This window comes from Pseudonaja textilis, chromosome 13 (genome assembly GCF_049901715.1).
Source record: "Pseudonaja textilis isolate UNSWEBS1 chromosome 13, rPseTex1.2, whole genome shotgun sequence".
Lineage (NCBI taxonomy): Eukaryota > Metazoa > Chordata > Lepidosauria > Squamata > Elapidae > Pseudonaja > Pseudonaja textilis.
The window spans coordinates 171,775-199,734 of NC_142002.1; the positions used below are offsets into that span (position 1 = coordinate 171,775).

General features: G+C 55.3%; 1 protein-coding gene across 5 annotated transcripts; it reads left to right on the plus strand.

Moving 5' to 3' along the window:
- Nucleotides 1–1,439: 1,439 nt before the first annotated feature.
- PPIP5K1 (diphosphoinositol pentakisphosphate kinase 1) lies at nucleotides 1,440–27,956 on the plus strand. 5 transcript variants are annotated; one of them, XM_087941783.1, is made up of 29 exons: nucleotides 1,440–1,566; nucleotides 1,644–1,827; nucleotides 2,072–2,267; nucleotides 2,352–2,442; nucleotides 2,770–2,855; nucleotides 3,669–3,823; nucleotides 4,932–5,033; nucleotides 5,141–5,302; nucleotides 5,627–5,748; nucleotides 5,877–5,978; nucleotides 9,347–9,433; nucleotides 9,585–9,660; nucleotides 9,863–9,972; nucleotides 10,206–10,291; nucleotides 10,938–11,063; nucleotides 12,369–12,490; nucleotides 12,673–12,855; nucleotides 16,067–16,208; nucleotides 17,076–17,299; nucleotides 17,388–17,515; nucleotides 17,711–17,825; nucleotides 18,177–18,284; nucleotides 18,359–18,475; nucleotides 18,826–18,984; nucleotides 19,137–19,221; nucleotides 20,689–20,856; nucleotides 22,623–22,709; nucleotides 25,368–25,505; nucleotides 27,154–27,956. In XM_087941783.1, the coding sequence occupies exons 2-29, from the start codon at nucleotides 1,672–1,674 to the stop codon at nucleotides 27,432–27,434; spliced, it is 3,714 nt and encodes a 1,237-aa protein (XP_087797909.1). In that variant the 5' UTR covers nucleotides 1,440–1,566; nucleotides 1,644–1,671; the 3' UTR covers nucleotides 27,435–27,956. The 5 variants fall into 5 exon arrangements, with proteins under 5 accessions (XP_087797909.1, XP_087797910.1, XP_087797911.1 ...); XM_087941784.1 differs by having other exon boundaries at nucleotides 22,647–22,709; XM_087941785.1 differs by having other exon boundaries at nucleotides 20,734–20,856.
- The last annotated feature ends 4 nt before the right edge of the window (nucleotides 27,957–27,960 follow it).

Sequence of the window (27,960 nt, forward strand, 5' to 3'; positions counted from 1 at the left end):
GGCAATAGGTTCCAGTTGATGAGCCTCAGACTGGGCACAGCGGATTCTGGGCTTTTGTCTGGTGGACGGTCCCCCTCCCCATGGGAAAAGGAGGCTCCGGCTGACCACCTCTCTCCCCCTCCTGCTTCTTTGGCATGTCGGATTTCTCCCTCGGTTGCCAGCAAGAGAGAAAGAGAGAAAGACCCTCGGAAAGGTGTTCGGGTGCACAGTAGGATGGTGCCTCCCTCAGAGCTCCCAGAGACCTGTTGATGGTCCGCAATCCTAAAAAATTGGGGTGTAAACAGAGCTCCTTTTAGCAGGGGGGATGGGGGGCAGGACAAGATGGAGAGCGATGTGACAACCCCCCCCCCCCACCATATTGATGATAGCTTCCCCTTCTCTTCTTCCCCTATCAGGGACTCTCCATCATCCCTAGAGGAGAATATGTGTAGCACTGCAAGTTGAATTGGGGGGGGGGTCCTGGGGGCTCCCTGAGCTTGGTGGTTTTCTTGCAGTGCTGAAGATGTTGCCAGGTTTGAGTCAAGAAAACCACCAAGCTCAGAGACACCCCCCCCCCGGACCCCTTACTCTCCCTCATTCTTGTCCCCCACCAAATCTTAGAAGGCCCCTCCCAGGCGATGCACAAGGTCTCCTTCCAAGGTCAGTCTTCCCAAAGGATTCAGCATGAAGAGGCAGAGCGGATGGAGAGAAGGCAAACCCGCGGGGAACAGCTGATACCACGAAAGACGCGTGAAACGTTCCATCACGGCCACCAATCGCCCTAGATCAGAGCAATGGGCCCAAAGGAAGGAGGCGGAAGAGACCCAGGACAATTCCTAGCCTGGGCAGAACTCCTCCGGGAACCGGAGGGGCAGGGCCGGCTTCCACCGAGAGTGCTAGGAGGCGTTTCCTCCGCTGCTCCCAGGTGTGGCTGGACTTTGTTTCCCCGGGCAGGTGTGTCGAGGTGACCGCTGCCAGGTACGCTCGGCGACCTTTGGATTCCTTCGCAAGCACAACTTGGCTCGGGGCTGCCCCGCCCTCGCCTGGCTGCTGCCCGGGATTGAGTCGGCCCGCTCTCCGGCGCCGCTGCCCGGGGGCGCCGTCGCAGGGCCTGCCCGCCCGCTTCTCCCTCCGGCCTCCGGCCCTCGCCCGCCGCGCCCCCCCCACCCCCCGGGCCTCGGTTGGGCGGGAGGGGGGCGTCCCTGCCTGGGAGCCCCGAGCCGCGGCGGGGGAAGAAGGCGGGGCCGCGGCTCCTCCCCCGCCAGAGCCGGGGGCCGCGGCAGCCGCTTCTCCCCCCGGGGCGGCCTGCCCTTCGCGGGCGGCGGTCTGGCGGGCGGAGCCTCGGGCGAGCCAAGCGCCTCCCCGCCCGCGGCCGCTCTGGCAGGCGGGGCTGGCGCGTCCGGGAGGCCGGCCCGACTCCCCGCTGGTGCCCGGCCGGAGCGCGAGCGCTTCCGGGTGCCTCCCGCGGCCCCGCCGGCCGAAGGCTCGCCGTCCTGGCAGGCTGCGAAGATCGGCGCGGGCAGGCCGGGCGCCGCTCGGCCCTCTCCTGCCTCCGGAGCCCGCCCGCAGCCCCAAGGATGCGGCAGTGTAAGGCTCCGGCGGGCGGCGGGCGGCGGGCGGGGCTCCCTGGGCGGCCGCTGCTGACGCCGGCCTGCTCGTTGCAGAGCGGGATGGTTGGCTGCGCGCTCTGGCATGTCGTCCTGGACGGGCGAGCTGAAGGCGGGCGCTTCCGCGGCTAAGTTCTTCGTGGGCTCCCGCGATGAGGAGCTGGACTTCCCGGGAGCAGAGCTGAAGATGGAGCCGCTGCCCTTCTTTGAGGACGAGGAGGAGGAGGAGGAGGAAGAGTCGGTAAAGGGGCTTCTTGCTCGGCCTGCCTCGGAAGGAGCCGTGCCGGCCTGGGGGGAGCGGGGGGCCTGGGAGTCCCCTGGAGGGGGCCTAGTTCGGGCCTGCCTGCGTCTTTGTGGGAATAGCCCCCCCCCTCAGCCCTTGCTTTGATTTCGGGCCTGACTTTACTACGGAAGAGCCCGGTTTTGCCAGACCCCGCACCGCCCAGGGTGACGCTGCTGCTGCTGCTGCTGTGGCTCTCTTGCAGCCTCCAGAACGGCAGATTGTGGTTGGCATTTGCGCCATGACCAAAAAGTCCAAATCGAAGCCCATGACCCAAATCCTGGAGCGGCTGTGCAAGTTCGAATACATCACGGTGGTGATCATGGGGGAAGACGTCATCCTGAACGAGCCAGTGGAGAAGTGGCCGGCCTGCGACTGCCTCATCTCCTTCCACTCCAAAGGTTGGCCAGCTGGCGTCCGGGCTCCTCTTCCTGCCTGGGTGCTCAGGTCGTGGTCAACATGGTTTTCCTCCCCGAATCTTCCAGGGTTCCCTCTGGACAAAGCCGTTGCTTATGCCAAGCTCCGCAATCCTTTTCTGATTAACGACCTGGATACACAATATTACATCCAGGACAGGTAGGGTTGTGGAGGTGGATAAACTTGTGGGGTTATTATGGGCTGCATGGTACATGGTGCCTCCAGCAGAGGGCCGAATCTGCACCCTGATCTTCCACCAGGTCTTTGGGTCATTTGGGGTGGAAGCAGCTTAGGAGCCGGAATTTGGTTAACTAGCAGCAGCAGCAGGGAGGAGCAAGGCAGACTGGAGCGAAGTAAACTCCTTGCAAACCGCTGCGGTCCGAATGTGGCCAAGCTGAGCTGTGCTATGGCCACCCGGGTGGACCCGGGAAGCAGGAAGGGCCGAACCGGTCACGCCGCCTCACCCTGTGTTCCCATCCTCTGTAGGCGGGAGGTGTACCGGATCCTGCAGGAGGAAGGAGTGGACCTGCCTCGTTATGCGGTGCTCAACCGGGACCCTGATCGCCCAGAGGGTGAGTGTGGGGCAAGCAGGGCCGAGCCCCCTCCCTGGCCCACTTTGGAGGCAAAGGCAGGTGGGTCAGCTGCCAGACAAGGAGGAAGGTGCCCCCTTGGCCAGGGCCTGAGAATGCACAACATGTGGCGGCATTTGTGCAGCCTACTTGGGGAGGGCTAAGAGGCATTGTGGAAACCTCGTGAACAGATGTGCAGCACCGCCTCGTGCAGGGCCGTCTCCTTTGTTGCCCAGAGCACAGCCAGGAGAGCCTTGGCGCCAGAGGAGGCGCGGCCTGAGAGGTGCCCTCAGGAGAGGAAGCAGCTTCTGCCTTTTGTGCAAAGCAGCACCAGGAAAGCTCAGGGGGATGCCTGCTCAAGAGCCGGCCCTCCTTGCTCGACAGAGGAAAGTATTGGTAACTCAGGAGGAGTCCTTCGTCTTCTCTGAGCTTGGCGGTTTTCTTGCAGAGGTTTCATTACCCAAACTAGGGAACATCCTCAGTGCCGATCTAGACTAGCCCTGTGTTTCCCTTGATCCTCCCTTAGGCCACAGGTTTACTTACCTCCACCCATTCACCACCCGTTACCCCCCTTGCCTCCTCTCCAGGTGTGCCCAATTCCTTTGACCTCTCATGCCCCCCTCACCCCCCGCTTAGTGCAGCCATTTTGCAGAGTGGCTTTCCAGCCTCCCCCGCCCTCCCTGACACTCAGAGCCAGAGCCAGCCTCCTCCAAGGATGATCCTGGCTGTCTGGAGGCTCCGTAGCTCCCCAAGAAAGGAAAATTGAGGGGGGGGGGGTCAGCTTCCTGTCTCTGAAGGCTCTGTATGTTTGTGCAGAATGCAGCCTGGTGGAGGGGGAGGACCACGTGGAGGTCAATGGGGCCATTTTCCCCAAGCCCTTTGTGGAAAAGCCGGTCAGTGCTGAGGACCACAACGTCTACATCTACTATCCCTCTTCGGCTGGCGGGGGCAGCCAGCGCCTTTTCCGCAAGGTGAGAAGGCTGCGGCCTCGGCTGGGCACCATCTGCCTGATGGGGGGCATTCCCAATAGCAGTGCACTGGCCGACATCTATTGAATTCTGAGGGCCCTGGGATTCTTCTAGACTTTTCCCCAGGAGATTGTGTGACTCATACAACCAAAGCAGGAATCCCAAGCCAAAGAGACACAGGGCACAGCACAATCCATGTCCGTCAAATGTTGAAGGGCGATTCACTGGCACCAGGGTCATTGGGGTTGGGTCCCCTTTCAGGTGCCAGATTTGAGAAGTTAAGGTAACGTGTGTTTCCGGGGTATCTTTACTTCCTTTGAATATTCAGTAAAGTGGCAATCTGAATTCCAGAAGTTGATTAAGATTAAAGCGCTTTTGATTGGGCTCAGCTGGAACGAAGGTAATGGGATTATAGTTTTATTGAACTACGGTAATAACGTCTTCTTTCCCATTTTAAACACCATTGGTAGGAAATAAGCAGCGGCATAAGGCAGCGGTCCCCAACCTTTCCACCTTGGTTGCCGGGCCCAGTGCGGAAGGGAAGGGGTGTGAGCGATAGGCACCTGCACGTGCACACAACTCCTTTGGTGTGAGTTGCGGGTGCGTGCGGTCTCCCTTCGCGTAAATGGAGCTTCGTGCATGAGCAGAAGGCGCTTGCACACACTCGGAGCTCCCATTGAGCAGAGGGCGCTTGGGTTGGTGCACAAAGCTCCGTTCACATAAATGGAGCCACACACAAACACCCTCTGCTTGGGCCAGTGGAGCTTCGTGCGTGAGCGAAAGTACCCACTGCTCGTAGGAGTAGCGCTCCGCTCACGTGCTTGGCCACCACGCTTGCAAGTGGAGCTTCGTGCATGTGCACACTTGCCCATGGCTTGCGTGGCCCCGTTGGAAGCAGGCAAGAGGCAGTGGGCCACGGCCCAGGAGTTGGGGAATCCGTTCAATGCTGTGACTGAAAACCAGGAGAGGTTCCTGGGCTTTGTTCCTCTCAGGCCCTGCTGCCCAGGTGGAGGTGTCTTTTACCCCTTGGCGTGAGGCTCCAGGGCTGCTCATGGCCCCGCTCTTTCAAGGGGCAGCTCGCCTCTCTAGCTGAGTTCCTGAATGGTTTCAGATTGGCAGCCGCAGCAGCGTCTACTCTCCAGAGAGCAGCGTGCGGAAGACCGGGTCGTATATTTACGAGGAGTTCATGCCTACAGATGGCACGGATGTCAAGGTAGGAGGGGGCGTGTGTGGGGCCTGCGGGGGAGTCCTCTCAGCTGGTCACCAGGGCTCCTTTCAGGCCCTCTTGGCAGCTCTGAGCGCTGGTGCTCTTTCATCCAGGTCTACACCGTGGGTCCCGACTACGCACACGCCGAGGCACGGAAGTCCCCTGCTCTCGATGGGAAGGTGGAACGGGACAGTGAAGGGAAGGAGATCCGCTACCCAGTTATGTTAACAGCCATAGAGAAGCTGGTGGCCCGAAAAGTCTGTGTGGCCTTCAAGGTTAGTCTTTCCCTCTGACTTGGGGCCTCCTGGAACCCTCCCTGAAAGTTGTAAGCTCTTGTTGCTGAGGCCTGGAATGCCTGGACCGGTCTTGGGGCCACCCTCCCCTCCCCACACAGGTCTTCCCTGGCTCTGAAGTCTCAGGCTGTAGGTGCTGCTTCGGAGAGTCCCCGCAGCTCCCTGCTAACATTATGGCAGGGAAACGGGGGCTCCTCCTGCAGTCTCCTGCAGTGCAGGGCGGCAGGGAGGGCCTGAGGGTCTCCTTCGGTTGGTAGAGAGCCTTAAAGAGTCCTGAGTCCTTTCCCTGGGGCCTTCCCTTTGCAGCAGACGGTGTGCGGCTTTGACTTACTGCGGGCCAACGGCCAGTCCTTTGTCTGCGATGTCAACGGCTTCAGTTTTGTGAAGAACTCCATGAAGTACTATGATGACTGTGCCAAGCTCCTTGGGTGTGTGGTGCTTCGGTTGATCGTCCCCTCCTGGAAGGGGAGGAGGAAGGGACCAGAGCACCATTGGTCTGAATCCTGTCTGCCTTGGGCTGATGGCCCTTCCAACCAGTCCCTCCTCTCTCTGCCAGGAACATCATCATGCGTGAAATGGCTCCCCAGTTCCAGATCCCCTGGTCCATCCCCACAGAAGCAGAAGACATCCCCATCGTGCCCACCACATCAGGGACAATGTTAGTGTTGGCCATGCTTCCCTTTCTGGTCACCACTTGTGATGACGGCTCCTGAGGTTGGCCTGTCAGTAGGAGGCACATTCTTTTTTAGAAAGACCACGTAGGTTTGGGGTGCTATTTGCGGTATTGTTGGATTTTCTGATAACAAGATAGAGTTGGTATTAATGTGCAGGAGCTTCTGGATACAAAAAATTCAGTCTCTGAAAGTGCTCGTAACAAAAACAGATCAGGTGAAATGCCGCCCTTCCCTCTTCTTCTGCTGAAGATTTTGGCGTGGTCTCTTTTGGGCTGAAGGCCCACAGCAGCTCCTGGAGTTCAGCTGAAATCAGTGCCCAAGTTCTGAGACTCGGCTGTAGGAGGTTCAGGGAAGCCAAGGGGGAGACCAGGCCAGCGAGGGTGGTCGGAGAGCCCAAGGGCAGGAACTTCTGGCTGTTCTCTTTTCCTGTTGGTTGGTGGCGATGAAAAAAATGGAACCATATTTTCTGGGACTGTGGGAACAGCGATTGGAAATGTAGGTGGCGTTTGGTCATCAGAATCTTTAGAAAGACAAGGGTTTTTGTAAAAGCTTAAATGTACTATAAAATTTAAAATGGAAGATTTTATAGCTCCAGTATTCTAAATTTCATCTTCGTCATCATCATCCTCATCATCATCCTAGCCATTGTTTATCCACTGCAGGATGAAGGTCTCTTCCACATGTTTCCAACCAATGCGGTCCTGAGCTTTCTTTTGCCAACTGGGGCCGCCATCATTGCTGATGTTGCCTCCATCTTGTTTCAGGTTTCCTTTCCTTCTTTTTTAGCAAGTGGGATCCATTCTATGACTGCCTCGGTCCACCTTCCCTCAATTCTTGTTGCTATGTGACCAGCCCACTTCCTTTTGACTCTCTTGATGGTATCGTATGCTTGCGTTTGTTCTCTAACCCATGTGCAGGATGCCTTTCTATCTTGTCTCATAATGCGGAGCATGTCTCTTTCCATGTCTCTTTGCACTGTTCTTAGCTTTTGTATTGATTGCAAGGTGAGTGTTCATGTTTGTATCAATTGTGAGGTGAGTGTCTGTGTTTTACTGGCATATGTTAGAGCAGGTAGCACACACTGATCAAAAACGTTTCTCTTCAGGCATAGATGGAGGTTGTTCTTGAAAATTACACTTAGTTCGCCTGACAACCACGTTGTTCGGTTTCCTTTATTGTATCACCTTCCATTGAAATCTGCTGGCCAAGGTATATGTAGTGGTCTACTACATCTAGTTCTTCTCAGATATAAAAGTTTTTCTTTATTTGGTGAATTTATTAAACATAACTTGGCTCTTTTTCAGGTTTATTTTTAAGCTGAATGGTTCTACTTCGTGCAGTTCTTGTATGTGTCTTTATAGCTCTTCTGAGTCTTGCGAGAAGAGAATATCATCACCTGCAAATCTTAGGTGATATAAATAGGCGCCATTGATTTTTATTCCAGCCTGGTTTGCGAAATACTTCTTCAAGCAAAGGATAGGTGATATTGTGTTGCCTTATCATACACCTTGTTCTATGCTGATTTCCACTTTAAGATCATTAAGGCAAATGGTTGCAATTTTCATATATTGATTGTAGTAAGTTTATGTAAGCAGAATCACCGCCTTGGTTAAGCAATGCCTTAATGATTGCTGGCTGGAAAAAGGAATCAAAGGCCTTTTCGTAGACAAGGAGGCCTGGTGTAATCATTGTGCCATTTTGCTGAACACCTTGGATGTGATCCACTCTACTGTCACTACTTCTGAACCCTGCCTGCTCCTTTGGCTGTGCATCATGTTCTCAATATTCTTTTTGCTATTATCTTGGTGAAAACCTTATAGATGACTGAAAGGAGGCTGATTCGGTGATAGATCTTTAAATCATCCTGGGTTCCTTTCTTGTGTATAAGAATCACTTCAGCATTTTCCCCTGCCTCGGGTATTTTTTTCTTCTCTGAAGCATCTCAAGTAGAGTTTTGCTAGTATCTTGTGTAAACTGTGATCACCAGCTTTTAGCATTTCAGACATAACGCAGTCATTTCCTGAAGCTTTGCCATTTTTCATTGATTTTATAGCACTTGATAGTTCTGCCACTAAGATATCTTTAATTTCCTCTTTTGTGAGTGTTGTTCCTTTTGAGTGATCTTGATCTATGTATAGCTCTGAATAGAATTTCCCAATTATTTCTAACATTTCCTGCCTTGTTCTACACCCAGAGCCATCTTCACATTTCTAAAGTAAGGAAAATGAAATAGTACCTCAAACTCCGGACTAAGGTAAAGTCTTTGCCTGTCTTGAATTAAGGCAGCTTTTCCGTCTTGGGAGCCTTGGCCCCATTCCCACCTGGTGCTGTGCAGAGGCTGCTTCTCCTTTTAGCTCTAAAGACTATAAGTATCAAGCAAAGTGCAACCGTTTTGGCGTTATTTTGCCTTACATACAAAAATATAAGCAAACCATTAACATTCCTATTATTGGTACAGTATTTACATTTTGATTCTAATCATCCTAGCTATTTTTGTTCTAACCTTCCCCTCTTTTTTGCAATCACAGATAAAACTTATTCCAGGTATCGTCATATTCTGATTCCCTCTTATTTTTCAGTATTAAAGTTAATCTATCAGATTTTGCACAAGCCATTATTTTCTTTATCTCTCTTTTCGGTGATATACTTTCATTTTTCCAATATTGTGCATAAACCATTCTCACCGCTGTCAACACATGTATTATTAAATGTTATACCCTTGCTGTGACCTTCTGTCATTATCCCTAAGAAATATTTCTGGCTTAAATTGAATGTGTTTGCTCCACCCATTGTCTGTATCAATCTCCAATATTGTCTTGCGATGATTACACGTCCACCACGTGGTAGAATGTGCCTGCTAAATTCTTACACTTCCAGCATTTTGGTGATAAATTTTTGAACATTTTGGCGAGTCTGGGGGGAACATGCCACCTGTAGAATATCTTGAATAGATTTTCCTTATATGCCGTAGCCATTGTTAGTTTCCTATAATTTTTCCAAAGATTTTGCCATTTTGCCAATTTGATATTGTATCCGAAATTTTTAGTCCATACCACCATTGTCTCTTTGACATGGTCTTCCTCTAGTTTATATTCTAATAGATATCTATACAGCACCTTAATCAGTTTGTCATCAGTCCCTGTCAACAGTTTGTCTAGTGTCGTTGGTTCTGTATTAATGCCCCATGTTTTCCTATCCCGAGTATATCTCGACTGTATTTGTAAATAGGACCACCACTCCAGAGTTCCCCCTTGCGCTATCAGAGGAGGCCTTGGGGTCTCCTAGGCATTGGCCATTGTAGGAAGGAAGGAGGGGTGGGGGTGGGATATGAGCTCAAGCCTCTCTCTTGCAGGATGGAGCTACGGTGTGTGATTGCAGTTATAAGGCATGGTGATCGGACCCCAAAACAGAAGATGAAGATGGAAGTGAAGCATCCCAGGTATGGGGGAGTCCCTGGGTGTCTTGGAGCCGGGCTCTCTTCTGCAGGACAAAAAGGCTCCAGGACAACATGAGCTGCCGGGAAAAGGAATGCATAAGTGTCCCAAGCAAGCAATAATGTCAGTAACCTGCTTTGCTTCTGCTGTTGCCAGGTTCTTTGTTCTGTTTGAAAAATATGAGGGCCACAAGACTGGGAAACTGAAGCTGAAAAAGCCGGAGCAGCTTCAGGTGAGTTGGGGGCTCCCTCTGGTCCGAGAGGAGCCCTGCAGGTGCAGCTTCCTCCCTCCATTGGTTGGTCTTGTGCTTGTCTTCCTGGAGGGGGGGGCAGGGAGCGGGGGGGGGGGCGAGAGCCTGGGCAGCCAAGGAGCTTGTGCCTTTGATTCCTAGAGCCCCTGGGCCCCCAGACCTGAACAAGCCTTTGCCCCGACAGGAGGTGCTGGACATTGCGCGACTGCTGGTGCAGGAGCAGGGCGCTCTCGGGGATGCGGTGGCCGAGGAGCAGAAGTCGAAGCCGGAGCAGCTCAAGACCGTGTTGGAGATGTGAGCAGGGACTGGTCTCCGTGGCCCCTCTGCCCACTCCCCGGCCTCTGGGAGAGTAAAATCAACCTTGCAAGCCACCCTTGCACTTTCCCGCATGTCCCCAGAAAGAGTGACTCCCTTTTGCACCCCAACAGTTCTCTGGGCAGGAGGGAGGCAGTTGGGTGTCCTTGCTGCTTCCGCAGTTGTGGTGTGTAAAGTCAGAGGTTTCATGTGGCCCTTTGTTGTCCTGGCAGGTACGGGCACTTCTCCGGAATCAACCGCAAAGTGCAACTGACCTACCTGCCTCATGGGCACCTGAAGGCATCCAGTGAAGAGGAAGGCAGGTATTGGGGTCTTGCAGGGTGGGGTCATGAAGGCAGCTGTGGGAGAGGATGGCGGTTGCAGAAGCGCCCTGCCAATTTCATAGGATGAAGACCCTGATTGCATGCACGCACCTATAGACACAAGGAGGGCCATTCTGGGGGGTGGGCGAATGGGGGTCAATGAGGACATTGAGAATGTAAGCTGAGAAAGCTTCGGTTGAAATGCCAACCCTTGTGAAGAAGGGGAGTTACTGCTACCCCCCCACCCCCGCTGCCCTTGCCAAAGAATCCCCACTTAGGGGGAAAGTGCCAACTGATAAGAGGACGGGGGAGGCAGAACTGAGGTTAGCTTTAGGGCAGCTTCCAGGCCTCAGAGGCCCCTAGCAACCTCCCCTCCTCCAGTTTCACCAGTAGGTCTTCCTTCAATACTGCAGGCTAATTCTGCCACTTGCCAACTGCCAGGAGTTTGGCAGTTTAAGTCTCACCAGCTCCAGGTTGACTCAGCCTTCCATCTTTTGGAGGTGGTGAAATGAGGACCCAGGTTTTTGGGGGCAAGAGGCTGACCCTGTAAACTGCTCGGAGAGGAGGGTTGTGAGTCTCCGCGTTATTGCTCTCCCCGCCCAGCCCTGGCAGGAGGTGACTCTGGTTCTCTGCTGTGTGCAGATCTCAAGGAAGGCTCCCCGTCTTTGCTCTTGGTGCTGAAGTGGGGGGGCGAGCTGACGCCTGCCGGCCGAGTGCAAGCAGAGGAGCTGGGCCGAGCCTTCCGCTGCATGTATCCAGGGGGCCAAGGTGAGCCTGGGCTTGGCTTGGCTTGCTGCGGGGAGGCAGAGGCAGCAGCTGACAGCGTCTTGGGAGCCACCGCCAAGGAGGGGTCAGAGTGCTCTTTGGCCTCTGCACCTCCACCGAGAGGATCGTCTGGGCTGTGGGTGGAATCAGATTGCAGCCCTTGGGGCAGCCCTGGTCTCAAGGGCAGTGATGATGGGGGTCGCCTTGGGAGTCCTACCCAGCCTCCACAGTCCTGGGCAGTAAGGCAACTTTTGAGTGCTCACAACTTCTCATCAGGCAAGATGGTCTCAGGGTGGAACTGGCCTTTCCCGATCAAGAGGCCTTCAGAGTTCAGAAGCTGAGTGAACGCTTCTGTGAATAGAGTAGATCTTGGATGCCCTGCACGGCTGGCTCCCTCACGATTCCGCTCCTGAGCTTCCCACGAGGAGCTGCAGTTTGGCCTCCTGCTTCCTGCTGCTCTGGTCATTTGAGGGCTGTGACGCAGGGGATGCTGGGCAGGGGAAGCAGGAAGCAAGCAGCCAGTCTCGCGTGGCCCCTCCCCTCTAAAGCGGCCTCCTCAGCCCGCATCCTTTCCCCATAACCCTTGGCAGCCCCCCACTTCCCTCTCGTGCCCAGGGCCTTCTCCCTCTCCCTTGAACCGCTTCGTGCCCTCGTCCCCGTTGTGAGTCGGGGGGGGGGGTCTCATCCCGCTCTCCCTCCCAAGCCAAAAGGTCCGTTGCAGGTGAACCAGGCACCTTGAGGCCATCTTGACATAACAGATACCCGGCTCTCCTTTTTGGCTGAGCTACAAGGGGACGGCGTGGATTTCTGTAAGTCATTGGAGGGGCGGCTGCTGTGAGCCAGGCTGGTCTTCTGTGCTTTGGAGTGGGGCTCCGGTGACAGCAGGCGACTCTTCTTGGTCTGAGCTCCATGCCTGCAGCGCAGCTGCTGGTCTCAAAGCAGGAAAGAGCCCCAAATCTTCCTGGAACAGCCAGCCAGCAAGCAGCAGAAGAATGGTGGTGATTGGAGACTGGGCATGAGAAGGACTCCTGGGCGTGTGCTGTGAAGTTTTGGGCTGGCCTTGACAGGAGGGGAATTTTGGGCTTCTCCAGTTGGGTGTCTGTGGCTCTTCTTATCCATCCTGCCTCCTTTTTATCTGCTCAGAAACGGTCTCTCTTCCAATACTCTGACCTGCCGCTCTGCTTAAGGGTGCCAGATGCCCTGGCGACCCTGCCTGCTCAGTGGGCTTTCTGCCCTTTAAAGAGGGCACTGTGAAAATTAAATGCCCACACTCCTGGAACAGCCACAGGGCTTCTCTTTCCTGCCCAGGAGACTATGCTGGTTTTCCAGGCTGCGGCCTCCTTCGCCTGCACAGCACCTACCGCCATGATCTCAAGATCTACGCCTCCGATGAGGGCCGAGTCCAGATGACGGCAGCAGCCTTTGCAAAGGTTCCGGGGTGGGGGGACGGGACTCTTCTGGGAGGGGGCATTCCAGTCAGGCCAGCAGAGACTGTAGGAGGGCTTGGGTCCTTTCCTGACCCTCAGTGTCCCCCCAGCCCGCTGCCTGGCTAGAGCAGGGGTCCTGCAGAGTGGAGGGTGGGGGGAGAGGCTGACGCTGTGTCTTCCCACAGGGCCTCCTTGCTCTGGAGGGGGAGCTGACGCCCATCCTAGTGCAAATGGTGAAGAGTGCCAACATGAACGGCCTGCTGGATAGCGACAGTGACTCCCTCAGCAGCTGCCAGCACCGGGTGAAGGCTCGTCTGCGAGAAATCATGCAGAAAGACGCCTCATTCTGCTCAGAGGACTATGAGAAGGTGACGGAGGCGCATTTCTTTGGCCTTGAGAAAGGTTTTTGTGGGCGCCCCAATTCCAGAAAAATGGCTGAAAGGTCCCAGACTTTGCTAGCCATCAGAAAGGCAGCCAAAGGTTGTTCCATCGGGCTGATAACGGCCTTTTGCTGCTGCACTGGCTGAAGGGAAGCTCTCTGACAGGACGGCTTCAGGGCCTTTGTGGAAACTGGGGCGTGGCAGCTCTGTTTTGTGGCATAAATTTGGGTCCCTCTGTGGGGGCACGGAAGAGCACTAGTGGAGTGGTTGGAAGTGCCCCGGCCAAGGCCTTCCCAAGAAGGTTGCTCTTCAAAGAATTGCCCGGGTCTTTCTTGGCCACCCAGAACGGGCTCTGGTAGGCGAGGGGCCTTGGCCTGATCAGGCTCATCTGCTCTCAAGGTGAAGAGGAGGAGCTTAGGGTAGCGGTGAAGGTCGCAGCCTTTTTCCTAAACTCTGGCCGGTCACTTTAGGAGGCACAACTGAACCAAGTGAATCAGGCACTGAGAGGGCCTGGAAACTGAGGGCTGGATTGCACTCACCCAGCTCCAGAAGCCCTTTCCCTGGGCAAGGTGCCCACACATGGAAGAAACAATATTCTTTAAATGCATTTTTGTTTACCTTTTCTTTGGGATATCCTATAGAAGTGACCTGATTGCTCTGGTTTCTTCTCTTTGCTGGAAGAGAGAGCTAGAAAGTGCTACCACGTTGATGTTCTTGCAACCCTGGACATGAGGGAATCCTGGGGCAGCATAATGTCTTGGGAATTGCATGGTGGCCCTTTCCTGCCTGCTGGACTACAGTGGGAGATCCCCCTTGAATCCCGTGGTTTAAGGTGGACTTTGGTGTCCCTCTGTACTGCCCGGCCAGGTGCAAAACTCGGGAGTGGTGCTTCACTGGCTCCTCTGTTGCTTCCGGCTAGTCGGAAAGGCAGCTTCTTCCTGCAGGGCTGTCTCAGCAGCAGCCTTGCCTGATGAACAAGGTTAGGCTTGGACTGAGTTTGGTGGGGGATGGGCAAGGCTGCGCCGAAAAAGCTTTAAAGGTTTCCCCTGCCTCGTTGTTTCCAACTTGCCAAAGTTTGCAGCAATCCAACCAGCACATGAGAAAATAATTCAGCAGGATTCATTTATAAAAGAAACTTCTTTATATACAACAATATCAAATATTGCACGTATACAAGACCCATGAACCAGAACTCAGAATTCAGAAGTCATAATCACAGAAGCCATATAAACACAGAAGCATTCATATATTACAGAGCCACTCATATATATGTGAACCTAAGCCAGGCTCCGAGCCCTCTGGTCACCGAACAGTCCGCATTGGCTGACCTGTTACCACGTCTATTCCAATTTATGAACCTTATATACACTGACACAACTCAAGGAGGTGGAGCTCATCTCTGTTTCTTAGCCGAGGGAGCCAGTGTTGTCCAAAGGTGCTTCTGTGATCATGTGCCTGCATGAAAATAGGAAATACCGTTAGCTTCTCCCCAAAGTTTTTATCTACTTGCACTTGCAACCTTTCAAACTGCTAGGTTGGCAGGAGCTGGGGCAAGTAACGGGAGCTCACCCTGTGGTGTGGCACTTGGGTCTTGAACCGAGGCTACCAGCTTTCCAGCTGACAAGCCCAGCGTCTCAACCGTGAGCTCTCGCGCTGCTCCTAAACATGGGATTCAAACATTGATCCTAGCAAAAGGCCAAAGCCATCTACTTCTATGTGGTTGCCAAGGAAACTGCACAGAGGTGTGCATTAAGTCCCTAGAAATCGGACCTATTACGAGGCCATCTTATCCTCGCCTTTTTGAAAATGAATCCTGCTTAATGTATTGTTACAAAGAGTACTTGTTCTATTGTTGGTGGTCTTACTGAAAGCTGCATTTTTACACACAGCTTCTCTGGAGGAGACAAGAAAGAGGAGGGCAGCCAGCCAGATCGAAAACCTCCTGCTGGGGGCACCTCTTGCTAGAGCAAGAAGAAAAAGACACCCCCCCCGACCCCCACCTGCCCCCTTGAGGCAGGAATGCTGTGGGCTCAGCCGGAGACATCGCCACACTCTGCTATCCCCAGGGGTTTAGAGCCATCTAGGGAGGTCTTGAAAGAGGTTTCTAAGGAGTGGCGTCCCAGAATAAAGATAGTTTTCATTCTCCATCACCTGGTATCGAGCTCGGCTGCACAAAATGGACAGCACTGCCAAACCTAAGCCTGTAGGGGAACTAGCCATTCCCCTCTGAAGCTTGAACGTCTCCTGACAAATTGCCTCCTTAATGGGCGATAAAGAATAAAAAAGGAAATAATGCTGATTATTTTATCCCAATACGGAGCTATCCCAAGCGAATAGTGACCATTCAGGGAAAGGCATTCAGGAATGAGGTGGCTCTATAGAAGGATCAGCAGTGCTGGAGAGCCACCACCATAGTAACTTTTAGGACTACGTGTGGTTTCTGCTAAGGACTGTAACATAATTCAATTTTCAACAAATCTGAGTTGCTAGAAGCTTGGAGAGTTTACGCAGGAGTTATAGATGTGTGTGTCTCTCTCTCTCTCTCACACACACACACACACTATCTTTTTTGCTTATCTAAGAAACTGTCAGAAATGAACCTTTATCAAAAATAGGTTGGTCATCTTTTCATTGGCATCCAATTAGAATAATGTAATAAGGGTACATAAACTTTCAAAAAAAGTAGAAGTATGCAAATACATGCAGTTCCTAAAGTTGATTATTGGGATGATCAATGATTATTGATGAATTAATAGAACAGCTTGCTTGCCAGAGTTGTGGGTGGATGTTTTCAATAATAGACTGGGCAACCATTTGATCAGGATGGTATAAGGTATTCTGCCTTGAGCAAGGTTTGTACTAGAAGGCCTCTTCCAACCCTATGAATCTACTAGAATTCAAAGCCAATTGGATTATAGCCATTATTATCAAATCTTGCTAACACTTGGCCTCTCCAGTCAGGGTTTTGGTTTCCAATCACATGCGCAGTCAGGATTCTTGCTGTGCAAAAAACCCTCCATATGCAGCCATTCCTCAAGGCGGAGTGAAATAGACTATATTTCCCAGTGGCTTCTGCTTTCAAGTCCTGCACGCCAGAGATGGCAGCTGAGGATGATGGAGCCAGTTGGCCCAAATCTGGGCAGCAGCCTGGCTGGTCCATCATGGGCAACTTTGACCCTTGGCTCTGATTTCTCTCCAGCTGGCGCCAACAGGCAGTACTTCACTCATCAAGTCCATGGGAATCATTGGGAATCCAGTGGAGACCTGTGAACAAGTTTTTGAGCTGATTGAGAGCCTCACTTCCCAGATCCAGAAACGTCTGGAGGACCCCAAGTCTGCTGGTACGAGAGCCGTTTCCTTTGCAGGAGAACCAAAGCAGGTGTTGTCTGGACGTGGCCCGTGACACAGTGGGCAGCTTCTGAGGTGGCGGATCTTTGCTTTTCCAATAAAACTCTGGAAGCAGTGGTGGTATTCAGCTGGTTTGCACCGGTTCACACGACCTGGAAGCAAGGGTTTGGTGTGGGTCGCCAAACGGTGGTAAGTTCTGGCTGGCCATGCCCCCAATCCGGTCGCCCAGTCACCATGGGCTCGCTCACCCTGCCCGCCTGATGCTCGCCCCTTAAGGTATTTCTTTTTTTTTTCCACCCTGACAATCAGCTGTTCATATGTGCTGGGACTCCCCTTGCTGGGGCCCAAGTAGGCAAAAAATGGAAGGAGAGGCGCAGCCCCCCCCTCCATTTTTTGCCTTCCTGAGCCCCAGGGGAGCCTTCTGGGAGCAAACATGCCCCCCAGGAGGCTTGCCTGAGGCCCCAAATGTGGAGGGGTGGTTGCAAAAAAAGCAAAAAAAAAAAGGCACGCCCACCCAGTCACATGGCCACGCCCACCAAGCCACACCCACAGAACCGGTAGTAAAAGAAATGGAACCCCACCACTATCTTGAAGGTCCAAGAGCAGCTTGGGACAAGGGGCAAAGTCTGGGGAGCGTGAAAGCGGCACAGACCTCAGGAGGCCTCGCATCTGGCTCCTCTCCAAAAGGAGTTACCTCATCTGCTGTCCGGGCGTTTCTTTCTTCTCAAAGCCAGGCGTGGTGCTGGGGCAGCAGTGTTTTGGGGCGGGGGTGGCTCTTTGCAGAAGGAGCTGGTCTGCCAGCCGGGGTTCAGCCGACCTGTCCCTTCGCCCGGCACTGACAGGTTGTTCTGACTTGGCAGACTTGCAGCTGTACCACAGCGAGACCCTGGAGCTGATGCTGCAACGCTGGAGGAAGCTGGAGCAAGACTTCCGACTGAAGAACCGACGGTATGACATCAGCAAGATCCCCGACATCTACGACTGTGTCAAGTACGACATCCAGCACAACGCTGCCCTGCAGCTAGAAGGCCCCCAGGAGCTGCTCCGGCTCTCTAAGGCGCTGGCAGATGTCGTCATTCCCCAGGTATGGGGCAAGCCTCGCTCCCCTGCTGCCGAGCCACCCCAGCCAGGCTGTGCAGAGGCTGCCCTGCAAACCCTCCGGCCTTTCGCAGGAGTACGGCATCAGCCAGGAGGAGAAGCTGGAGATTGCAGTGGGCTTTTGCCAGCCTCTCATCAAGAAGATCCAGCTGGATCTGCAGCGAACCCACGAGGACGAGTCCGTCAACAAGCTGCACCCCTTGTAAGACATGGGCAAAGGCCCACTTTGCCCCAGGCGGGATGACGGGGGGGCTTGGGCTGTCTGAATACGGGAAGCCACTGAGCTGTGATCCTTCCTCCGGCTCCTGCCCTTGCAGAGGGGGCCCTGGGGGCCTTGGTGACCCGGCCCCGCCTGCCCAGCAGGGTGACTCTTGCTCCCTGGCCGGTCTGCTTGCAGGTATTCCAGGGGAGTCCTGTCTCCAGGGCGCCACGTCCGGACACGTTTGTACTTCACCAGTGAGAGCCACGTCCATTCCCTGCTTAGTATCTTCCGTTACGGAGGCCTGCTAGATGTAAGTGGGGAGCCTCCACCGGGACACTTGGGGCTGCTACGTTCAGGCACGGAGCTTTGAGCCCCACGGACAGGGGCTCCTATTCCAGGGGCTGGGGCCCCGTGGAGGGCCGTTCTTTGGTGGGTCCCTGTTAAGCCTCCTTTTGGCCCTGGTCTGAGGGGCAGCTGACTGCGTGATGGGCTTTGGAGTCCTGTGGGGCTGCAGAAGGAAGGGGAGCTGCCTTTGCCTGAGGCCAGCCAGGAGGGGAGGGAAGACAGCAGCAACTCCCCGAGGCCCTCTTACTCAGGGCTTCCTGCCCAGCTTTGCCAGGACTTCCGTCCGGCCTCCCTCTGCCCCTCTCTTCCATGCCAGGCCTCGAAAGATGCCCAGTGGAAGAGGGCCATGGACTACCTGGGAGCCATTTCGGAGCTGAACTACATGACCCAGATCGTCATCATGCTGTACGAGGACAACAACCAGGTGAGGGCGGGGCCGGCCAGAGCGGAGCCAGCTGAGCCCTTGGGCCCATCTCATCCACCGTGTGGCCTCTGCAGGACCCGTCGTCCGAGGAGAGGTTCCATGTGGAGCTGCATTTCAGCCCCGGAGTGAAAGGCTGTGAGGAGGAAGGCAGTGCCCCAGCAGGATGCGGCTTTCGCCCGGCCTCTGCAGAGGTGCGCTTGTGTCCAGGGAGCCTCCTCTCTTCAGGGGTAGCTGGAGGTTTCCCGCCACACACGGGGTGTCAGGCTGTCCCTGCAGTGGCAGGATGAGTGGCAGAGAAACAGCTGCAACCTTTCCTTGTGACTCTAACCGGACTTCTGCCTCTCTTTGACTCTTAAAGAGGAAACTTGGGCACACATTTGTTAAGCCACCAAGCTGCAAAAGCAGGGAAGGAGCGCTCCCCTGTCTCGGCAGCCCCAAGCCGACCAGCTTGCTTCTCCTTGCCCATTGCTAGCAAGGCGGCTTCCGTGCCCCGAGAGAGATTCCCACTGCTTGGAGCATCACAACCGCGGCTTTCTTGCAGAAGGAGGCCAGAAAGCCGGAGCAGGGCAGTCTGGAGGACCTGGCTGAGTCCAAGGGCAGCAAGGAGACAGACAGGGCGGAGGCCCCGCAGCCCTCGGAGCCGGTCTGCCTCCAGCGCCGGTCCCCCTTGATCCGGAACCGCAAGGCTGGCTCCATGGAAGTGAGTGGGGGAGCTGGAAGTCGGGGGGGGGGCATTGCATCTCGGCTGCAGCGGACACGGGTGGCCCGGTGGGGGGGCTGCTCTCCTCCTCTGACGAATGGGGGCTGCTCGCTTTTGGCTCTCTTGGCTTTACCAACATTTCCTTTCTGCAGGTGCTGTCCGAGTCATCCAAATCCGGCGGGTACCGGCTCTTCTCCTTCGCCAGGCATTCGTCAGAAGGGAAGCAAAGCGCCCTAGGTATCAAGCATGGAAATCCCCCTTGGCTACCTTTCCGACTGGCCTGGCATGCAGGCGGGGGAGGGGGGCAGCTGGGAGCAGCCCTTACCGAAAGGCTGGCGGAGGCTGCTCGGCGCCCCCGGGGCTCGGATCCAGCTGGGAAGGAATGGGGGGAGCTCCTGCTGAAGAGGAAGGGCTGGGGGCAAAGCTGCTGTGCTGGGTTTGTGGGGCCTTTGTCAAAGCAAACCCAGGCCGCCTCCCTTCCGTGAAGGTTGAACTTCAGGCTGGCTCAGTTAGGAGGACTCAGCGACAGGCCCAAGTCAGGAGGAGGCCTGTTCTCTGGTGGAGATGAAGCAGCATCCCCTGCCTGGCCCTTGAAGTGGGCAGAGAGAACGGGCCCTCAACCCCAGTCTCCCATTTGCCCGTTGCCTGGGAGGGCAGCCACCTTAGCTGGGTTGCCTTGGGGGGCTCCTTTGGGGCCTGGCCCCTGCAGGGCATCATCGGCCTGCTTGTGCTGCTGGGCTGTTCAGCCCCCGCCCCCTCCATGGGACATCCCGGCCCCCAAAGTGGGGGAAGAATCCCAAAGCCCCCACGAGCTGCTTTGGCCCTCGGTCCTGGGGGCCGGCCGGCTGGGTGGGGGCACTTCGGAAAGAAGAGGCAAGAAAGGGGCTTTCCTTGCCTCTCCTTCCTGAGATGCCGCCCCCCTGGCCAGGCTCAGGACCGAGGGCCAAACCCCAAAACGGCAGGGATGGCTCAAGGCCGGATTGCAGGAGCCCAGGCACTCCTAAGCCCCGTGGGACGGCGGTGGTGGGCAGATGATCCCAAAGGGCCCCTGGCGGAAGCCATGCCTGCCTTCTTCGTCGGGGGCTCGGTGGCCAGAGGAGATGAGCAGCCAAGCGGCCAGGCTTTGGCCCAGGAAGGAAGCGTCCAGCACGGAGGGCTTCTTTTGGCAAAGCCGATAAGCTGCCTTGAAAAGGCACGAAGTCGATTCTGAGCTTTGCTGGAGGATTTTCCCTGGGCTCCCCCCGGGCGTAGGGACAGTTTCTTGAGTACCTGAACCAAGGATGACTCTGTCCCTCTGTTTTCTTCTGGCCAGGGGGTTCAAAGGGGTTCCACATTCCAAAGATTCAACCCTAGAAATAAGGAGGAATTGTCTGACGGAACAGTCAGTCCATGGAACAGAAGTTGCCTTTGGAGGTTGTGGGCTTCCTGATTGGGGGCTTTCAAGAAGAGATTGGACTGCCGTCTGTCAGAAATGGTGTAGGCAGGGTCTCCTGCTTGGGCAGGGGGTTGGACTAGATGACCTACAGGTCCCTTCCAACTCCATTAATCTGTAAAGTGAAAAAAACCCCCTCCGTTTCCATTATAGCCACCCGGGGCCAATCCTGGTCCGCGAGTCTCTTGTGCCCAGGGCAGAGTCAGCTGCCCTCCCTTTGTTCCCAGCCGGCCCAAAGCTTGGCGCCTCTCTCTCCTGGCCTCTCTCCCCAGGGTCTCCGGCAGGGAGTCTGCTCACGCTCCCGCTCTGCTCCCCAGGGTCACCCTGCTCAAGGCTCTTCAGCACCACGGTCCTGGGGGGCTCCTCCAGTGCCCCAAATCTTCAGGACTACGCCCGCAGCCACGGGAAAAAGTTTGTCTCCAGCTTTCTGTACAAAGACGGTAAGGGTGCCTTCTGAGCGGGGGCCAGGGAACCAGGGCCTGCCTGGGTGTTGAGGCTGCGGAAGGACTGGCCTCTCCCTTCTGCCCTGAGGCTGCTGCTGGGGCCTGGCAGCTGTTCAGAGAGGCAGGTCATTGGGGGCTGAGAGGCCCCCCCCCCCAAGAGGCCCATGGGGACTCTGGCCCTACAAATTTCTCAATGCGTATTTTTATCCTTGCACCCGTAAAAACTTTCTGAAGCATCTATTATGGAAACCACACATGAAGAAGGATTCAGAGACGAGTTCAGACATGGGGGTGAGGATGATTGGAGGACAAGGAATCACTTTCTGCAGAGATATTTCATTCTTATTCCAGCCGAAGGCCACTTCCGTTGAGCCGGATTCTCTATGGCATCCACTCTATTTCACTAGCAGGCTTCCTAGCAACGCACTGCCAGGACTAATAAAAAGGGCTGCTGTTCCCAGAAAGTTTGGTCAGTCAGAAAGTTTAGCCAGTTTGGCCTCTTGGTTCGGGTAATGGCCTCGGAAGCAGGAGATGGTGAGTTTGAGTCCTGCCTTGGGTGTGAAAGCTAGCTGGACGACTTTAGGCCTATCCCAGCCCACAGGTTTGCTGTGGAGGAGGAGGAGGAAGGAGCGTTAAGCACACTTGCTGCCTTGAGATATTTAGGAAAAGAAGAAAGGATTCAGTGAAACTTGGTTCTTCCAGTGTAAATGGCCCCAAGGGGTGGGGGCGGGCATGTCCACGTCAGTCCCTCAAGGCTTCTCGGAACAGCAGGGAGGAGGGCTGGTGGGGGTCCCGGAGGAGCCGGGTCCCCTGAGGTCGGCCCAGAAGAAGTGCCTCTTCCCTGACTGAAAAGCTGGGCGTGGCTCTCCTGTACCCCTCCCCCGATTCTGCAGCTCTTTTCAGGATTTGGCTTGAACCCCTTCAAGCAAAGCCTCGGTCGGTCTGAATTTGGGTTGGCTGTTTTAGTCTAAATTAGAGTACCGTTTGGAAATCCTTCAGGAGCTCGACCGCCTGGTCAGTCAGAAGGTCTGGGAGAAGTTGGGGATGATGGGCCACCAGGGGAATCTGGTCTCGGATGCCGAAAGTGGCTCTTACGTTGCCAGGGGGGATGCCAGAGTCCCCCTGATTTTGCGGTGGAATCGCTGCCTTGAACAGGACCCAAGGGAGAAAGGAGACCCAGAGACAGTCCTGGCGTGCTGGGTGTTAGTTAGGTGGCTACTGAAGGAACCCGCTGCCTGGTTTCACGTAACACACCAAACCATAAGTGGAGCAGAACAAGACCGTAAACTTAACTCGCCTCCTACAAATAAGCCTCAAAACTGCTCAAGTGTAAGCAGCCAGTAGCTGGCCTGAGAAGGCGCCCTCTGGCCTGCCTGGGCTCTTGGCCTGGCCAGCCTTGGCACTGCAGAGCCCCGGTTGGGCTGGGCTGCTGGGGAAGGGAAAGACCGCAGAGCTGGTTGGCGTCTCCTGGGGCTGGTGGCTGCTTCGTAGTGCCGGAGGCCGCGGAGAGGCCTGGGAAGAGATGCCAGCAGAGGGTCTCCCGGTCCGGCCTCCTTTTCTTCAAGTTGGGCTCCATACTGTCCTGAAGATGCTCTCCTGCCTTTTTCAGCCTCAGCCTTTCAGTAGACTTTGGGGATCCAGTGAGCTTAGCCCGGCTTCTCCTCTGCCTCTCCCCTTTGTCCCCCCCCCTCGTGCTTCCCCACCAGCAGCAGCAGCAGCTGCAGCAGCCTTGGCAGGGGCCAACTGCCCCCCCCCAACTCAAGGGATGTTTTTTCTTGTCTCCCCAGAGCTCTTGTCCATGCCAGCCATAAAGAGATTTTCTGTGTCATTTGCAAAGCATCCAACTAATGGTACGTTTGCTTCTTCATTTGAGACCCTCCCCTTCTCGGCTGCCCCTGCCCTGCACTTGCTGTGTCCTCACCTCCTGCTCCGTGTTTCTGACTGGCTGTCTTGTGTAATGTTGCCTTGTGTTGCCTCACAATGACCGCACCTTCCGCTCTTTTCCGAAGGAGGGGAGGAGGCTCACTTAGCCACCACCACGAGGGACGGGGCCTTAGGGGGCAGGGCCGCTCCTCCACCCCGTCAGGGTCAAGAAAGCCCGTCCCCTGAGCCACGGACGGAGCCACCAGGGCTTGAGCTCCCTTGGGAGGAGCCTAGACTTTGAGGAGGGGGAAACACCTCCTGCCCTGCAGACGTCCCCCCCACCCCACCCCACCCCAGCCCCCATTCATATTGAAGCTCCTGTGCCACAGAAGGGCTTTTCTGGAAGGCGGGTGGGCCGAGAAGGCCGTTCCCCGGAGCAGGTCGAGCGGGTGGGGGCGGTTTCCGAAGACTGCAGCAAAGTCCGCATAAAGCAGGCGAAGAGCTGTCTGTGGGGTTCTACTCTCATTTTCATTGTTCTCCTTCTGAAATTAGGGTCCCCTTTTAGCAGTCATGTTCAGAGTGGGCTTCCAAGCTATAAATAAGGGGCTCAGAGGTGACAGGCGGCTTCTCTGAAACACATACATGGATTTTTCTCCCATTTGCAAGCTTTGGTACGCCACATCATGGTCGTTTTTTTCAATCTTGTGACAGAAGGGGAACAAAATGAGGCAACAAGTGCGCCACTCTGTCTTGGGGATGTTGATCTGGGTTCTTCCATGTCCCTCTGACCTCCCCGAAGGACAGAACAATTGACCTTGTTGGTCACTCTCTCCGAAGGGCAAGGAGGCTGGTTTCCTCCATCATGAGAGCACCCGCTAAGCCTGGCAGAGACCCCTGAGGCCTCCCCCTGGGGAGGCAGGCAACACCTGCTGGCCTCAAGTGGGAGGCAGCACCTCTACCTGGTTTCCAAGCGCGTCTAGGTCTCAACCTTTGCTTGGCCAACTCTTGGGAAGGTACCTGAGATGAAGGGGCTGAGCAGCCTTAGCTTGCTGCAAGTGCCGAGGTTGAAAGACTGGAGCAAAAGGCACGAAATTCTCACCACAAGGGCCATGAACAGCCCAGACCAGGAAACCGCATTTTATGTTGTAAAGTGGAGCTTCTGAGAGCTCTGGGCAGATTTTCCTCTAGTTTATTGCTAAAAAAAGAAAAGTTGCTGCTCGTCCCCTAAATTGTTCTTTGGCTGTAAGAACAACCGGTTTCCTTTCTAAGCTGTTGGCTGTGCCACATGGGTCCACTCTCAGGGGGAAACCTTTTGTGAGGCAGGAGCTCAAAGAGGAGATTGCATGGGAAGATGGCCAGGTGGTTTTGTGGTGGAGCTGATGTTCACCAGCACCCGAAAGGCCCCCATGGGCCTTGGGGCTACCTCCAGGCCACGTCCCTCCTGCCTCCCGTTTGAGGGAGAGACCCTTTTGTGGAGAGGCTCCCCCTTCCAAAATGCAAATCTTAGCTGTTTCTAATCCTCAATCCTTTTTGGAGATCCTCAAAAAAACAATGACGCTTTCCTAGTTTTGCTATTTTGCAAACACAGGTAGAAATCGCCTTCCCTTAAAGAGCTTTTATTTTTTAGGAAATGGGCAATTTCCCCCCATATATATTTCTCATTCAGTTTCTTATCCCCCTCAAGAAATGGGTTATGCTTGTGGTCTGTTTCCCTATTTGTAGAAGTAGCAGAGTGTGTCCACCACAGCGTTTTATGAGTTGATTTGTTCTGCTCTGGACCAGTTGAGGAACGTTTGAGCCAAGCATCTGCCTGTCTTGTTTCAGGAATTGCTACCCAAATGAGAAGAAGGAAGGAAGCAGAGCCTCCCCTCATCCCCTGATGTGGTTTTCCCCACTCGGTCCCAGTGGGTGGGGTGGGGGGAACCCTTCTGCTGGCTGTGAGGTCACTCGGGTTTAAAAAGGCAGATCCAGGGCTCTTCAGTTAGAGCACAAAGCTGCCAATCATTTTTCATGAAACCGTGAAAAGGAGAGGCAGGTCTAATGGTCTACAGCTGCTCCCAGGGTTAGCTCTGTGCATGGCCATGCACCCCAAAGAGTGCTGCCCTCCAGCGTTAACCTCCTCAACAGTTTTTCTCTAGGATACAACAGGGAGAAATGGCCCAAAGCAATAGAAACGCCACGGATGTAAACCAAGCCAGCGAACGAGACCTGGGCTTTTATGCAGCACAGCTGCTCTGCACAAGCCTGGAGGCATCTGCAGACAGGCGCTTTCCCCAGCTGCTGCCACTGAATTTGCAAGTCCTGGACTGTCCAAGGGTTTCTGCCCCAAAAGAGCGTTAAGGTTGCAGCAATGGAGCAGCTCCCCCTGCCGCCCCCCCGTTGAAAGATGGGGCCTGGGAGGTGGCTTTCCTTGCTGCTTGTTCTGCAGATGCGCCGCCTCCAGCCCCCCCTCCCCCCGTGAAGGGGGAGCTGTCAGCTCTGCTGCTCTTCAGCTTGGCCCGGGGGGGGGGGGGGGCTCATCTTCTGCCTGAGAGGCTCAGAAAGGGTCGGAGGTGCTGCTGCTGCTGACATTTGGGGCAGTCGGAGTGGAAGCAGGCTGGGTGGGTGAGGCTCCCAGACCCTGATGTGCCGTCTTTGGTCTGCAGGGTTCGAAGGCTGTTCCATGGTGCCCAGCATCTACCCATTGGAGACGCTGCACAACTGCCTCTCTCTTCGCCAGGTCAGCGATTTCCTGACTGCTCTGTCCGGGAGCTGCCCCGACTCCCACCTGAAGCCCTGCACAGGTAACCCCCTTGGGAGGGGGCAGAGAAGGGGACCTCAGGGCTGGCCACCCTGGACTGCAGCTCTGGACCCAAAGCCGTGTTAGTTTGGCTTCTCTTTGGGTCATGCCATTGGTAGACATGCATGCCATCCTGTCTAAGTCAGAGACAGCTTGTTGGTATCGAACAGAAGAAGTAAAAAGGTCGGACATCAGGTGGATTCTCTGAAATTCTTGTATTCTCAGCTAATGGATACTGAAGCAGGAGGACATCCAAAAGGATGCCAGGACAAAACAAACAGCATCACGGTTATTTAAATGGCTTCATTAGTCCCTTATAGCTCCCGGGGCCTTCCTTAATCTGCCAGGGGAGCCCAAATGGCAAAGAAGCCTGCAGAATTCAAGCCCCCGAGGGGTTGTTTTTGTGGGCCGAGTTTTAGGGTGCTGCTACAGTGCAAGGGGGGAGTCAGGATTCAATTGGGGTAAGAGCTGAATGTTTGTTATCTCACAGCCCGAAAGAGCCAATGGGAAGAGCTGGCTTGTCTCAGCAGCCTCTCTTCCAATCTTAACCAGAGGCCCATAACCTCCTTTCTGAGCCAACCACAAAGCTCTTGGGGGTCTCCATGCCTGAGCAATACTGTCGCCTGGAGGTCAGCTAAAACTGCAGCACCAACACCGGGCAGCAGGTAGGGAAGGGCAGGTGGAGCATCTGAGAAGAACTGTGCACACCCCACGGTGTCATCTCCAAGCTTGGCTCACAAGCCACCCGAAGAAGCAGGCCTGAGATTCTGTCGGTATCCACCCCACCTTCCCATCTGTGGGGCACCAAGATCAACAAACCAGGAAACAGTTTGCGCAAGTAACCTTGGCTAAATCTACTGGCTTTGCTTTGAGAGCAACTCAGGACGCCTGTTGGAAGAGCCGAAGACTTTCCCAAAGGAGGCCCATGCTCCCCACGGTGTGGGACACCCCAGCAGCCATGAATTCCCAGCAAGACAGAGCACAAAGCCTTCCAGAAGAGCTGCTGCCATTGGTGGGCTGCAGGCCTCCAGGGGCCCCGGAAGCAATGGCCTACCCAGACCTCTGAGCTGCCAGTGGGTCGGGGTGCTGCTGTGCCCGTTTGGAATGAGGGATGGGGGAGAGGATGGCAGGCCAGCCTTGGCTGGGTCCTACGTTTCTTCTGTACTGGGGTCAACCTGGTTTGCGCCCTACAGATTTGGGATTTGTCAATTGGGCAGCCGTGTAAAGCCAGTGAGCAGAATGGAACCCGGGGAGGCCTCAGGTTGGGGCCCTGCTTGTCCGCCGCTTCTCCAAAGGAGCAGAAATGATCTTTTTTTCTGGGAGGGAGCGAGTGGTTGTCGCCCTATGCTGGAGGATGGGACAGGAAGGCTTTGAGGTGGCTGGGAGATGGGGCAGCAGCCCACCTGAGCCTCTGCTGAGGGAACCGAAGGGGTGGCAACGTTGCCAGATTCTGGTAAGCGGCTCTTGTCCCGCCGCGAGCACTTGGGCAGCCAGAACAGCAGCGAGAGGTGGGCTGCCCGTGCGGGAGGGTCTCGCGGGTGTTGGATTCCTCCTGGCTGAAGGTGCTGCAGAGACCGGGCTGTCCTGGGGGTCCTGGCCAGAGGACCAAGCCAGACTTGCCCGTGACCATCTCCCTTATGTTTGCTTTGCAGAGGGGAGCACGTTCGACGTGGCCTCTGGCAAAGGCTGCATGGAACCCTTGCCTTCTTTGGCCAGCTGCTTCCACGAGGACCAGCCTGGCGACAGGCCCCCCAGTCAGGACCTGCTCAGCGTGGAAGAAGGGGGCCTGCAGGGCTTTGCCCCTTGGGGGGAGCTCCTGGCAGTGAGAGAGGAGGAGGCGGCGGGGCCAGAGCAGAATCGGTTGGAGGAGGCCCCAGCTGAGAGGGGCAGCCATGGGGCCTGGGAGGCCCAGAGCCAGAGCCAGACCGGCTGAAGAGCAAAGAGGCGCTCTGGACCTTGTTTCAAAGGCCCCCAGCGAGGCGCTCAGGGACCTGGCCTGGGAGCGGAGGCAGGGCACCTTCTGCTCCTCGGCAGCACCTGGGAAACTGCCGTTTGACCAGCAAAAGCCCAGAGCGGTGAAGACTCCAGCCAGGAGCCAGGCTGCCCCAGTGGAGCAGCCCAGGCGGACTCTGCACTCCAGGTTTTCCAGGGGGATTTTCTGGTGAGGCCGCTGAAGCAGCGATCCCCCTGAAGCCCCTTCCCAGCCTTGCTGGAATCACCAAGTGAACCAGGTTTTCTTAGGAATATACAAATCAGTGGCTGGGGGTGCGTGTGGGGGTGTTACCAAATGCAAATAGTAATATATTCTTTGCATCTGTGGTGGGGGGAGGGGCAGATGTCACGTCCAAAGTGTTGGTGGTTACGATTTCTGTGTTTCTCTCGTTCTGAATTATGACACACCCGCCAAGTCCTTGTGCTGTAGTTACAATCTGTAGTAAAACACTCTTGGCCCTGGTAGC